The 13,929-nt window shown below is 43.2% G+C and overlaps 1 protein-coding gene across 2 annotated transcripts in view; it reads left to right on the forward strand.

Moving 5' to 3' along the window:
• The first annotated feature begins 6,310 nt into the window (after nt 1–6,310).
• The window catches only part of plppr2a (phospholipid phosphatase related 2a), a 37,227-nt gene continuing 29,608 nt past the window's right edge, over nt 6,311–13,929 (forward strand). The window contains exons 1-2 of one of the 2 annotated variants that reach the window (XM_055035790.1): nt 6,311–6,547; nt 11,033–11,141. In XM_055035790.1, the coding sequence (XP_054891765.1) occupies nt 11,073–11,141 (69 nt within the window). In that variant the 5' untranslated portion in view covers nt 6,311–6,547; nt 11,033–11,072. The remainder of the gene's footprint in view (nt 6,548–11,032; nt 11,142–13,929) is intronic. The other variant, XM_055035788.1, reaches the window with a different exon arrangement.

The raw sequence follows: 13,929 nt of genomic DNA on the forward strand, positions 1-13,929 counted from the left end.
ATTAGAGCGTGTTTATTATGAGAAGCAAAAAGCTGTAATTGAATATTTTCTCTATTTTGCGCCGCTAAAGATTTCACATAGATTTAATAATGAAAGGTAATCTAAAGTATTAATCTTTTAATAATCACACTTTTGGCTTTCTTTTTCATTTCATAGCAAATAGGATAAGCAGTCACATTCAATAAAATGTACGTCACAATGAGTCTTCTGTACTTTTTGAAGATAATAACTTTTGATGAGGCATTGAGCATGCTCGTCATTAAGTTCACATTTTTATTTCATTCTCGTTTTCATTGGTTTGATGTAAAATTCCAATTTTAAATGTTACATTTTCATCAGCCGTAAGTGGAAAATCATCATAATGAACATCATCATCAACAACAACAACAACAACGTTTCCAAACATCCATCTGTGTGCAATTAACCTGCATTCAAAGTTTCACTTCTTGATAAAGTTCCAAAAATAAATCCTCTTTCCAATAATATTCCAATTTATTGAATTATTTTCATGCGTGGAAGAAATTAAGATTTGGTTCCAGCAGTTTGAACATGTTTGGTTATGAGCTGCTATGGAAACATGTTCAATCTTGTGCATGAGATGCGTTCGCTTTGCCACGTAGGACAGATTTTTGTCCCTCCGCGATGATCGCGAGATTTGGGTGCAAATATAAGAAACTGCGACACATGGGTTTGTTAAAAAAAACAAAACACACAACAAAAGACTTTGACTGAGCCGCCTGCAGCAATAATTGTGTTGTGCTAGTCTGAAAATGTGTAATTTATAGAGGTCTAATTATGTCATATGTGAAACTAGAAAGCTTTATTATTATCCTGTGACCTTAAAGGGGCAGGCGGCCAGCAGGTAACGTTTTGTTAAAGTGTGTGTTACATGTAACTCACTGAGGGGTTTGTGTCTTATAGCTGTAGTTTTCACACCAATAAATCCATTTTTTTCTTCATAAAAACCTTTGAAAACTATGTATAAGTTGTTTTCCTTCCACTTATACATATAATAGTTAAACCCCCTTTTAACTTTTGGGTTGTAACTTGGCTAAATACATAAAGGTTTAAGGGGTGTACATTCTTTTGCAATATTATAAGTCAGTGGATTCAAAAATAGATCTAAAGTATATTTCTAGGGATGTTTAGGGTGTAAAATATTTGCATCATGTCTAATAGAAATAGCTGCTATTGTCCCACTGGAGGCAAATTTATTCAAGCAAATGCAACTGATACCTACTACTTGTACTGTGGCGCAGTGTTTTAAATTGCCAACCTATTTAAGCCTTAAAGTAAGGATAGTTTTTAAGATGGGAAGGAGAACTATTTTTGGATAAAGATATTTCTGGCCTCTGCTGATCCGTCCTCTAAAAATATATCTGCCCCTCAGGTTGTTTCTTTCCTTTCATTTATTTCTATTCTTTTTAAAACACAGTTGGTAGGAAAAAGAGACACTGAAAACACAATAATACACTTTTTTTCTTCTTAAAATATAGAGATGAATGTTGTATAATGTCTGATCTCTTGAAGTAGAGAATAGTTTTTGTTTTATAGTTCGACACATTATGCAAACTCAGCTTTTTTCAGCTTTATGTCTCAGTGTTAATCTCTCATGAAAGACATACCTGCAGATTTCCTTCATTCTTTCATGCATGTTTAACAAATACATGAAAGACCACCTGAATGGTCTCCCATGGCAACCATTCAGTTGTGCAAAACGCTTAGTTGGACCGAGCCCCGCCTTCGAAGACAAAGCTCCTCCTCAGAGGTGCAGTTTCCGAACTTCCACCTCACAAAGCAACCCTCTCCTGCCGCTCCTCCACTCGGCTCCTTCAGACTAGCCAGGAGCAATTAGGAAACCCCTGGTGGATCTCTGCTTCTGCTGAGCTTGTTATATTATCTACTCCTCAGTGAAATGCTGGCACAAACGTTAAAAGTTTAAAGGAAGAGCCATGTTGTGATGACTTCCAAGAGGCAGAGTTTCAGAAAGAGCAGGAGCTTCTTAAAGAGACAGAGCCCCAAATTCAAGCTGTTAAATTACAAAGGAAAATTTAAGTCGTATTCGATATACACAGAATTTTGCAACAACTGAAGGTATCATTTGATTGTGATATATTATTGCACAATGGGCCTGAAAATACATAACACTGACCCATTTGTACTGTTAATTTTTCCCTTACTATAAAGTTTCTTCTTATTATACGTTTAAATATTTTTACTCTTGTAAAGAGTTTGATTTGACCCTACAGAGGAACAATACAACATGTTTCTGTTCTGTTGAAACAGATCCAGTGGTGAGTCTGTGGTGTGGAAGTCGATGCCGGTGGACAGACGGCATAAAGGTGCGTTTCATTTGTAGGAGAATCGACCAGAATGAACTGCCAGCGCAGCATATTGAATGTGAGGAAGAGATCTTTCTCAGACGTGAGACTTTTTCGTCTCATCCTCCCACACTTCCTCTGCCTCTGCCGATCGTCCCACCAGAGGTTGGCTTTCTGCCTCACCGTGTCGGAGTCTGAACGCGGGTCCTCGGCGGCTCCGGGCTCTGATCCTGGATCTGCCGAACACAGAGACCGTTTTCCCACCTCTCTGCCTCCTGGCAGCAGCTCCATACCAAATATCTGCACCTTTTGTGGCTATGCTTGCTATACTTCTTTGCCAATTGTTCACCATTTCTGTTGGTTTTGACTCTGTAAATGCTCATGTAAAACCTTCGTTTTCATAATCTATCCTGGATTTTTCTTGTGCTTTTCAGATGTTCTTTACTCAGGCTGGTATTCACAACACGGCTCCTCTATTCACGTTTTAATAACGTCCCTCTGAGAGGCTGCTCCTGTAACGAGCTCAGCAGACGCACAGTTCCATCAGGTGATTGCTAATTGCTGCTGGCTAGTTTGCAGGAGCTGAGTGAGGACTGAGCGTTTTGCACAGCTGAATGGTTGACATGGGAAATCAAAGGACGTCTCAAGCATGCATGAAAGAATGAAATCCCCAGGTATGTTTTGGATGCGATAATAATACTATGACATGATATACAGCTCAGAAAAGTCTATTTTACCTAATACTGTCCATTTAAAGCAGAAATGTTTGTTTTTTTCCCTTTTTTCATACTCCTGAACTTGTTTCAAATGGTTTGACTAGTTGAAAGGTGCAGAAATCAACTTTGAGGTGTGAAGTAAATCATCTGATAAATCTACATTTTTGTCACTAACATGCGTCTTCAAACACTTTTTACTTGGATAATCAGTTCAAAATGAGCCATGCGCACAACATCTCTACATTTTTTGATTGACTTTAGGACTTTAGATTTTAGGCAAAAAAGAAAATTACTGCAGGACAAACACTGTGGTCCAAAAAATAGAATTTACTGTCTTTGCATTTGCGGTGCTATATTTAAGAGCTAGCTTGTGCTGGGCGTGGTTTCGCCAATGCGGTTGCTTTCCGAGCAGGTCTTCAACCTGTCACTCACATGGCTTTGCCCTGCCATCCACCATTAGGAGTTCACCGCCTTCATTTACATCTAATCATAGAGAGGTTGTAGTTTTACCTCCATGCTCCTCGGCCGTGGGCCCCCATCTGGCGGGATCGCAATAACATGCATCATTTCCCTTTGTGGCTCGGGGGTTGATTGTTAATAAACAAGGGACCACTGCACCAGATCCTGAGCAAGTGGGTGGGTGGGTCGGTGGGCGCAGCCAATCACAGCTCGAGGAATCCGAATACATGAGAAGGAATTCATTTTTTTTCAATCTCCATAAAACAGGAGCAGACCAGCTGGAGCCATCTCTTGGTATTTGCAGACCCTTTGACTTGATGTGTTTATGGTAATGATTTGGATTTTGTTTTGTCTTCTTGAATGGCTGTGCGGGAAATCAAAAAGTGAATATGCAAGGCTCTCGATAAGACCTTGCAAAATGTCTCCCCTGTCGACACTTTACAGAGGAGGAAGAGCAGCTTTCACTTCATCTGGTTTAATCAACACCGACCAGAAAATAGGTCATTTTGAGCAATAACCTCTTCATCTTCTCAGTCAAATCTTAAAACAACTGATGATAGCCAGAGTTTCTTAAAGTCTCTAATTCCGAAACTTGATCTTATGGAAAGTCAGCAGCAGCATATTCCTTCCAATTTGGATTATGAGACTTAAAAAAAAAACAACTTAGTTCACAATAACGTTCTTTAAAGTTTCTGCCTGATGTTCATCTTTTCCCAAACAAGGTCTCCCAGTTTTTAACGTAAAAGAAATGGCACTATGTTCCCGGAAACACACACAACACTTCCCCTTTAAAGTCCTTAACCTCCTGTAATGGACATCAAACAGACATCAGGTAAGGAGCATGAAGGGATTTCCTCCGGTGCGTCTGGAGCCAGAGGGGGGGAGGGGATCACATCGCGAGGAGGCCGGGTACACTACCAGGTGGAGAGCAGACCCCTGGGACAGCCATCCGCTGTGCTGTAAGCCATAATGGCTCAATAAATGGCAGATTTCTCATTTTCGGCCTGCTCAGGCCATATCTCATCTGCCACTGAGACAATCCCACTGAGACCCACACTGGGCAGGAAAGCCGACTCAGCACTGGAGGAGGGAGGGTCCAGTTAGGTGGTAATTAGGAGGCAGTAACAGAGAGGAGCAATGGATTTCACTGACAGATTATTTAGGGAAATAAATATTCCTGGACGTGACCCATTTCTTCTTCTGCTATTTATTCGATCATTTTAAAATATTGATCAGGGAACGCCTGTGTGACATAGAGGCTACTACTTCCTCTAAGATGATGCTGTATTTATGAAGCATGCGTGTTGCCAGGCAACAGACACACCCAAGATGAACCTTGTTTTACCCCCCCCCCGTAGAGGTCCATGTTCCAGATCAACATACATGGCTTCTGATCAAAGCTTTCTAAAATTCTATTTAGATCATTTGATTTTTTTAAAGAAAAAAAGAACATAAAATTAATAACATTTCTTGTAAAACAAAATAAAATGATAATTAACATAATAAAAACATGTTGACAGATAAACAATTACACCGTCAAGTACCAACATCCCCAAAGCCAAACACAAGTTATTCGCTGGGGACTGAAGTTTGTGGACATAATTAAGGCTTCATGACAATAAATCACTTGCAATAAAGTCACATTTTCCTCACTCTTCTCTTCTCCAACTGTGCTTCCAACTAACTTTAGCGTGTTGGGAACCGGCTGAATAACTTATTAACACACAAAGTGTGAACTCATTATACTTGGAATACATCAGTAAACCATTGTTGTACGCTAAGCAGTCCATTGTGCTACTAACATTGAATAATGTAACAATGATCGCAATATCTTTTGGGGCAATGGTGGTGACAGTGGGTCGCCAGTTCGATTCCTGCTCCGTTTTCCTCTGTCGCTGTGTCTTTGGGGAAGACGCTTCACCTGCCTCGCCTGTTGGTATTGGTCAGAAGGGCTGACATGGCAGCCAGACCGCCCCAGTAGGTCGCCGTCATTGGTGTGTGAATGGAATTGGCAGGTTTTCTGGTAAAGCCTCTTTGAGAGTCCTGGACAGAGCGATGCAAGTCTGCTGTCATTTCGTCTTCTAAGCAGATGAAGGCTGTGGAAACTGCAGCAACAGAACGTGTCTTACATCGGGGCATCCTATTTTCCTCCAGATCATCTTGGTAAACTTTGACTTACCATCATAGGGATATTTGCAGTTGAAACACTAGATGTGTGTAGTGGCCATCTGCTGAGGCCAGCCTCCGATTTTGTCTTTGCTCCTGCATGTCTGTATCAGTAGCCATGTGTCATTAACTCACGTCCTTTCCTCTCGGCACTTCCGGCCCTGTAGTTTGCAGAATTCTTTCATCACTCTTGTCTCTACCTCCTACCCCCCCCCGCCTGGGTCGGGGTTCACGGCCGAGAAAGGCAAACAAATGTAGGGGCGAACTGTAGATAAAGGGGGGAAGACGGATAGAGGGATGGGAAAAGGCAGGGATGAAGAGGCAAAACAAGCACTGAATACAAATGAGCTGACACACATAACGCTCTCCCTCCCTCTGTTTCCCTCTCTCTCTCTCTCTTTCTGCTCTCGATCACTGTCTCACTCACACCGTTTCTTCCCTCTCGCACGCGTTCTTGTGCTCTCCGGATCCGCTCGGCGTCCTCTCTGCAGGATCAATGGAGCGCAGGAGGTGATTTCAGCCCCTTGATTTATTAGTCACCCCTGGTTGCTGGAACAAGCCAATTAAAGAGGGTTCAGAGTGTGTGCACGCGTGTGCGGTCGACCCTGAGACGGAGACGACCCTGAGACGGAGACAACCCTGAGACGGAGACGATCCTGAGACGATACTCCTCGGCTGCTCCCTCACTCTTTTACTGTGGACCAGGAGGCAGCGAGGAGAAGAGGGTCGCAGGGTGGTGTTGGGGGGCGGTGGCGGTGGGTTTCTTTGGACAAGGGACAGGCAACTGGGCGGACAATTTCACGCCACTTTCGCATCATTTGTTCTGTCATGGCCAGGACATAAGGACTCCACGGTAAACGTGAGCTTGGCGGCAAGGTACCCAAGGTAGGAATGATGTGTGTGATGAGAGACGGCAGGTTTTCCTTGTCCTTGCACCGTTGATGTGATGTGTTGAGGAACCTACCTGATCGGGGAGCTGTTAGAAAGCAGCTACTACATTTGGTGTCTTTCCATAAAGAATTTCCTTCTGCACAGTAAAAGGTTTTGCTCACTTGTCTTTTTCCTAGAGGCTCCCAGCGTGACTCTTGGGTTTCCTCCTGAGGGTGTTTTCTGAGGTATTCCCCAAACTGAAACCCCAGATATATACAACGCAGGATCAGTCCTGTTATGGCTTCTAATCTTTTCATTAGAAAAGCTGTTTGTCACATAGCCAGAGGACTGCTGTGTGTTTGTGTGTTTTTGACGGCTGTTTGTGGGTCAACTTTACTATCAGGATAACTGTGTCGCACATGTTTCCAGCTCCTATGTGCACAATCGAGTGGTCAACCACTGGCGGGTGTGAGGGTACAGTAACCACAGCGAATGGGAACTTTGGAGTTTGCATATGTTGCTATTCAGTAGACAAGGCAAACTAACAGAGCAGCTAACTTTTCAGGCCTACCTGGCAAAACATAGCAAAAAAAATTACATTTTCCATCACCTCCATGGTGATACATCCGAGGATCATCCTTTGAAAAATGATTTTCTTCAGAATGGATGGGGGACCTGGTCGGCTTGTGTGTTTGTTTGTAATCAGAAATCAACGCTGCACGTCATGCCGACTTCCATGGAACATGGGTTGAACTTGCACAGCTCATTTTGTCCGGTCAAAACGCTTCACGCTGGAGCCACATTCACACTCGCAGATTTATACACAGAGACGCAGATTGGTGGGGAACGTTAGGTTTAGATAAACCATTTGAGAAAACCAATTTTCTCTTGCTTCAGTGCATGTGCAGTCAGTGGTGAGAGCCCCAGGGGAATTCTGGGAGAAAACCTGTTGAGGTTGTAAAACATTTCAGGTTAAAAACTCTACACCAGGTGATATTCATGTCCAAGAATGGCCTAGCCCAAAATCAACACTGTTTTGAAGTAGATATGCTCCCATCTAATGTCAATATCTATGTCTGTCCAATTTTGAAAAAGAAATCTAGATCAAATATCGATGACTGTGTCCAATCCATAAGGGCAGATTTAGTTAGAATAATTCTTTGCTTTGCTATTTGTTTTCCATTGTATTTAGAGTTGCACTTTCTGAACTATTTGAAAGGTTTGTTGCTGTTTATGTTTTACATATTTGACTAAGATAGTCGACTTATTGTTTTTGTCACTTTCAGTTTCTTTATCACTTTTTTAGCTGTTCTGCTCCTAATTACACCGACCGAATAAATTATAGTTGTGTTATTTTTACATGTTTGACCAAGCGTGTGAAGCTACTGGTGTATTAAAGCTGTGCTGGTGCAGAGTTATAAAATACATTTTGTAATTCACTAAATTTGTGTTTGTGTTTTGAAAAAAAGAAACATTTTAAGTTCAATTCAGCAGTTTTTTTCCCCTCGTATCAGATCGGTATCGGCCGATGCTAATCCTCAGATATCGGTATCGGAATCTGAAGTGGAGAAAAGTGGATCGTTGCGTCCCGGGTGTGAAGTTACTGGCGAGACTTGAAAGTTCCTGTTCACAGATGGTCTCCATCCATTCAGCCCGACTGAATTATCTGACGCATCATGGAATAAATGCTCCCAAATTATGCGGTTCTGAAATAACGCCATTACGATTCTTAAAATCCACTCTGCCACTGACTGTTGTACAGCAAAAAAAAACAAAAAACAAACTCCAGTCCAAAAATAGAAAATCGTTCAAAGGCATTTAAAAGGAAGAGGTTGCTCGTGATGAAACCCGGTACCTGAAATGGTAAAAATCCATTTCTGCTGCGTCTTCGCGACTGCAGAAAATGGCACTGAATATGCAAGGCCATTCGCTCTGCAAGGACAAAACTGAGCCGGACCCAAACCGTTGTGTCCACTTCTTCAATGTGTCTGCATCCCCCCCCATTCCCCCCTGCACACATGCACAGCTCTGTGTTTAGTCTGTCCTGGAGCATGGTGACAAAAGAGAGGGCAGATGGCTGCCCGGGTCTCCACTCTTTGACCAGAGTCCTCGGAGCGGCAGGGCATTCAAACGTCCCGCTGACCCTGATGTTTGGGTTTGTGTGTGCGAGCGAGACAGTCGGCTTCCTCTGTGTTGCTCCTTTTCTCTTCTCGCCACCACCATTTTGATTTCAGTTCTTTCATGGATTTATGATGCTGTGGTTTGTGGAGAATCTTTGGTTGGAGTCCATTTAATCTCTGAATCCTCAGACAGATAAGCTTCAGTTTCACTGAGCGATAGATGGATTATTAGGAGAGATTCTTTTTCATGTGATCTCTGGGAGTGAAATCAGACCAAATCCTGCTGGACTCTTTTATTCCACATGCTGTGGTCTATTTAGCTAGCTAGCTAGCTAGCTACAGACAGACAGACAGACAGACAGACAGACAGACAGACAGACAGACAGACAGACAGACAGACAGACAGACAGACAGACAGACAGACAGACAGACAGACAGACAGACAGACAGACAGATAGATAGATAGATAGATAGATAGATAGATAGATAGATAGATAGATAGATAGATATACTTTGGAATCTATATATCTATCTATCTTGTTGGGGCAGCTGGTCTGTCGTCCCTCGTATGAGTTCTGGGTCTGTTTGGGGGTCGTCTGCTGTTAGTTTGCAAAATTGTCCTAAAGGAGGCATCCAAGAAACTTCCTGATAAGATGCCCTGAGCAACTCAGAGTTGAACTTTGACTGCGCCCTGTCTGTAAGGATGTGCCCAACTTGTTTCATTTGCTCTGTCTTGTTGTTTTGGTCAACATCTCTGTGCAACATGGACCTGGCAGTCTTTGCTGTTTTGCTCAGCTCTGTATCCACTACAACGGAGCGGCGCTTGTATTACTGCTGTTCCCCTCCACCCGGCCATCGCCTGTGAACAAGAGGCGGACATACTTTGAACTCTCCCGCTTGGGGCAGACACCGACCCCCTGACCCGAATCGTAATCTGCCGAGCTAATTCTTCAAACGCGACGTGACGACGGAGGGTCTGTGTGAGCCTCGCGTGCATTTTGAGAGCAGCGAACAGATTTTGTTTCACACGCTAATCAAGCTGCAAACTTGCTGCAAACTCGGTTCGTACGTTACGAACCGAGTCAGCTCAGTGGGCTGCATACACCTCAAAGGAGTGTAACTTACACTTTAATGATCCTCTTCCTTTGAAGGAGTCATCTGCTTATCAGATATTAATCATCCACTTCATCTTAGGCCCACTGAGCCTTTTCTTCAAAAACACAAGTGTACCTTTGGGAAACCTGCCAACGCCAAACCCTCTGACGGGCCGAAGTGTGGGAGAGTTCCCCCGTTCCGCCTCACACCGAGCCAATGAAACGCAAAGTCACATCTCGATTGTTCCCTTGAGGTGATGAGACAGCAGCCATTTTCCCCTCTGTTTCACCATCTCTTCCTCTGTCTCTGTTGGTTTCCTTTGCTCGAGGTTTCTGCTTGCTCGCAGTGACAGATACTTGCTTCTTTTCTTTTCTTTTTTGGAGAGGTTCAAGTATCACACACACACACACACACACACACACACACACACACACACACACACACACACACACACACACACACACACACACACACACACACACACACACACACACACACACACATTAACCATGAAAGCAGCCGTGGTTGGCACGTTGTGATGTCCTTAAGACTGCTAAGAGCCTGATTTTATGTTTTATTTATCCCGCAGGCTCATTTTGTTTTTTTTCCCTCCGGCGGAGAGGGATTTTTGAAGAAAAGCTCTCCAGCACGAAGCACTTGTAGCAGTTAGCCTTACAAATTCTGGCAAACAAAATGTTTTGTACGTGTGACAGCCGCTATCGCGCAGCGCTTGTTGTTGGCAGCTTGCGCTGGTCTTTAAAGTGTTTGCTTGCGGGATCTCCTTCCTGCCTGACGCGGCGAGAGCACGGGCCGAACACGAAGCACAGAAGCGGAGATATTTGGCAATAAAAGACATTGTTTTGCATTTCAGGAATATGTGCGGAAGCTCATTAAAGCTGTTCACAGCGCAGGAGCTGTTCTCACATTTCACACAGAAGCAACTGAACATGCCCGTCGTACATCGTAGTAGGGATGCAGACACCCACTTTTCCCATTTCCGATACTGATACATAAATCTAAGGTTTAATGCGATACAGAAAAACAGTGCTGAATTGACTTAAAATGGTTCTTTTTTTTAAAACTGAATTACAAATTTATGTGGTAACTCTGCACAAGTGCAGCTCAGTTAAACACACAAATTGCTTCATGAACTTGGTCAAACATGCAAAAAACAACTTTCATTTTTTGATGTAAACTCTTTGTCCTGTTTTTTATCTTTCATCCAATTTCACTTCAGACAGAGACTTCTTGACTGGCTTCACACGCTTCCCTGTTTTTGTCTCAGGTTTAGGGAAGCGACGGCTGGACCGGGTCAACAGGGAGGGATGGCGCCAGAAGAGAAGCCCGGCGTGAAGAGCAGCAGCTCTATCGTTCCCTGCTTCCTGTTTGTGGAGGTAAGAGTTGCGATGCAAAAAAACACACATCGAAATAGAAGGAAAAGTTGATCACTTTGAATATAAAAGTCTTAATTTTGTCCTAATTTGCTTAATTTTTGCGTTCGGGGTGGAAATGCAAATGGCCACCGGGCCTCACTTTGAACACCCTTGTTCTGTGCGCTCTCATCCTGTCCCTGCAGCAGACGTTTTCCTCAGGGACAATCGGAGATTTTACACTCTGTCTGACCCGCCAGCTTCTTCTCCACCACTTTCCTCTTTTCGCGTCTTGTCCAACCGTCGCCTCTGGTGAATATTTCAGGACCAAGAGGCGAGTTCTGGCTGACGTTCTCACGAGTGCATCACGCGTCCTACCATGTTCCAACACCAGTCACTTCTCAGCATGTGTAAATGGGCGACAGCTGCTTTAATGCTTCACGTTTCATTTGCAAACTCCATGATTCATTCAGGTGGCTGCGTTGCAGACCGACGGACTCAGGGTTCTAATTTGGGATTTGGAGTCCTGTTATTCAGGCAGCCCCAGAAGTCGGCCTCTGCGGTGGACAGAGTTCTCAGACTTGAACGCTGCTGCTGCTCTTCTCTGTTGTTTGTGAGAGCGGTCAGACGAATGACTCAGAGGGCAGAGGAAGTCCCTGAGCGCTCTCTGCTCTCTAAACTAGAACTGAGGTGGAGTGTGCTCAAGATTTAATGTCAGAAACACAGAAATAAAGTGCATTACTATATTCATGGCCGGTTTTCTGATCAGCGGTTTCAGATTTTAGTTGATTCTAGTTTCTCTGTAAAACCTTCAGCTTGGCGTTGTGACAGGATTTTGCTAGCCTCCGCTGCTGTTCTCGTCTAAAGAAATGAACCATGCACGGTCAAAAACAGCCAGTCGAAGCCCGGGGGACGGCCTTAGTGCTGTCAGTCAACCTCGTGTACGCGCTGCTCAATGTGCTAATGTTGGAGAAACAACTTAGCGTTCCAAGAAAACCATTTGTCCACTGTCATCGGTGGTAATGCTAAATAACCTTAGCATTCACAGCAGGCTTCGTTGGAGGTGTAAAAGCTGTAATGTAGCAGAAAGAAAAGGGGGAAATATGAACAGTGAGTACACAGGCTGATTGACAGCACCAGGACCCTCCTACTAGCTCTGATTGGTCGTTTTTGACGGAGCAAACTCAGAAAATGCAGGAAGATGATACGCTTCTAATAACATGATGCCTAAAAGTCTAATTATATTTCTAATAAAAAACTATTTTTCTATTATTTTCTATTTTAGACTTGACTTTGGATCGTCTAAGAAAAATGTGGTTTTAAAGTATTTTCTCAGCCTTCACTACACAGCTCCACGTGTCAGCACCTTCGGAAACAATGCAGCGTAGCGGCCTTTTATTAGACCACTTCGCCAAATGCCTCCCACACATCGGTGCTCAGGTGTCAGTTGGTTCATCGTTTCACTCCACATAAAGGAGTCTGTTTGCGTGTGTGTGTTTGAGAGACGGTGTATTTCTGTCTGTTGGTGCGGTGTTAAAAAAGGAACTTTGTGAGCAACAGTGGCTAAAGAAAGAAAAACAACTGCTAAAGTCTTTATACAGAGCTGTATTAAAGACATTAGATAATTATCATTTCTGAATAGTGTTAATTGAACAGTAATTGAATTTACCACCTAATAATTCTTTATTATTGATTTGGCAGTGAGGGATTAGCAACTTATTGTTAAGGGTGCAGTGAGATGTGCTTCATTTGTGTGAATGTACGAGATTAAATGTAAATCCTGTTGTCTCTTGTTGACTTGAGATAAACAAGTAAACAACCTCGTCAACGAGGCGCGTCTCTGTAATATTCATCTTTTTCTTGGCTTATCTCTGCAAAACGGAGTTTGTTGCATCGTGCCAAAGTAAATCCCGGGGATTGGTACGCCGCCTCATGACTCACGTCCCAGAGCTTCGCCGCTGCTGATTGGATGTCAGATTCCATCTGAAGAATCTTCTTCTTTTCTAAGAGAGGATTTTCTGAGCCCCACATCTGAAACGCTTCACAAGATAAAGTATTAAAAAATAAATTGTGCGCTTATCTGCAGCAGGTTGCGAAGAGTTTGGCCAGACTCTGAAATGAGGACATCTGACGTTTAATTGGGTAGGAGAGAAAGGGAAGTTTGATGGTTACTGAGGATTTCAGTGACCCACCCACTCCCACCAACATTTGGGGTTTGGATAGAAACCTGACTTTCTCTCTGTCTTTTACTGCAAACACTGACGTTTCTTTGAACAGATGTCGCTGCATGAGTAAACCACCTCACACTACAGCTTGCCATGCATAGACATGTTGCAACGTGTTGTCACGCGTGCAAGTTCATGCCTTTCAGCAGGAAGCTGGAGGGCAAAGAATTCTTCACTGACCATGATTACCCTTTGGTTTAGTGAGTTGTCGATGTATTGCACTAAATCTTAAATGTACGCGCAATATGTAAAGGGACAAACGGGATGAAGTCAAATTGTCAACACAACGACAGTTAGATGAGGTCAGAAAGACGTTTTAGTTAATAAAAGAATTGGCGACAGAGGGGAACGTAGGTCACTTATGCTAGCTTGACTTTGACAACTATTCCATGTAGATGTGCTGCAGAATTCAATGTGTTTTGGTTCAGTTAATAATCATAAAATAAACGTTAAAACGGAAAACATAAAAATGCCACAGACTGAATCTTTGTGTTTTCTTCTTTGCTGATGAATCCTGACACATGGGTGGAGCTGTTGCCAGTCAGTTGCTATGGCAACAGGTCTCTGTGGCCTATGAGCAAAAAGGA

Source organism: Poeciliopsis prolifica, unplaced genomic scaffold (assembly GCF_027474105.1).
Source record: "Poeciliopsis prolifica strain line A6 unplaced genomic scaffold, Auburn_PproV2 SCAFFOLD010, whole genome shotgun sequence".
Classification (NCBI taxonomy): domain Eukaryota; kingdom Metazoa; phylum Chordata; class Actinopteri; order Cyprinodontiformes; family Poeciliidae; genus Poeciliopsis; species Poeciliopsis prolifica.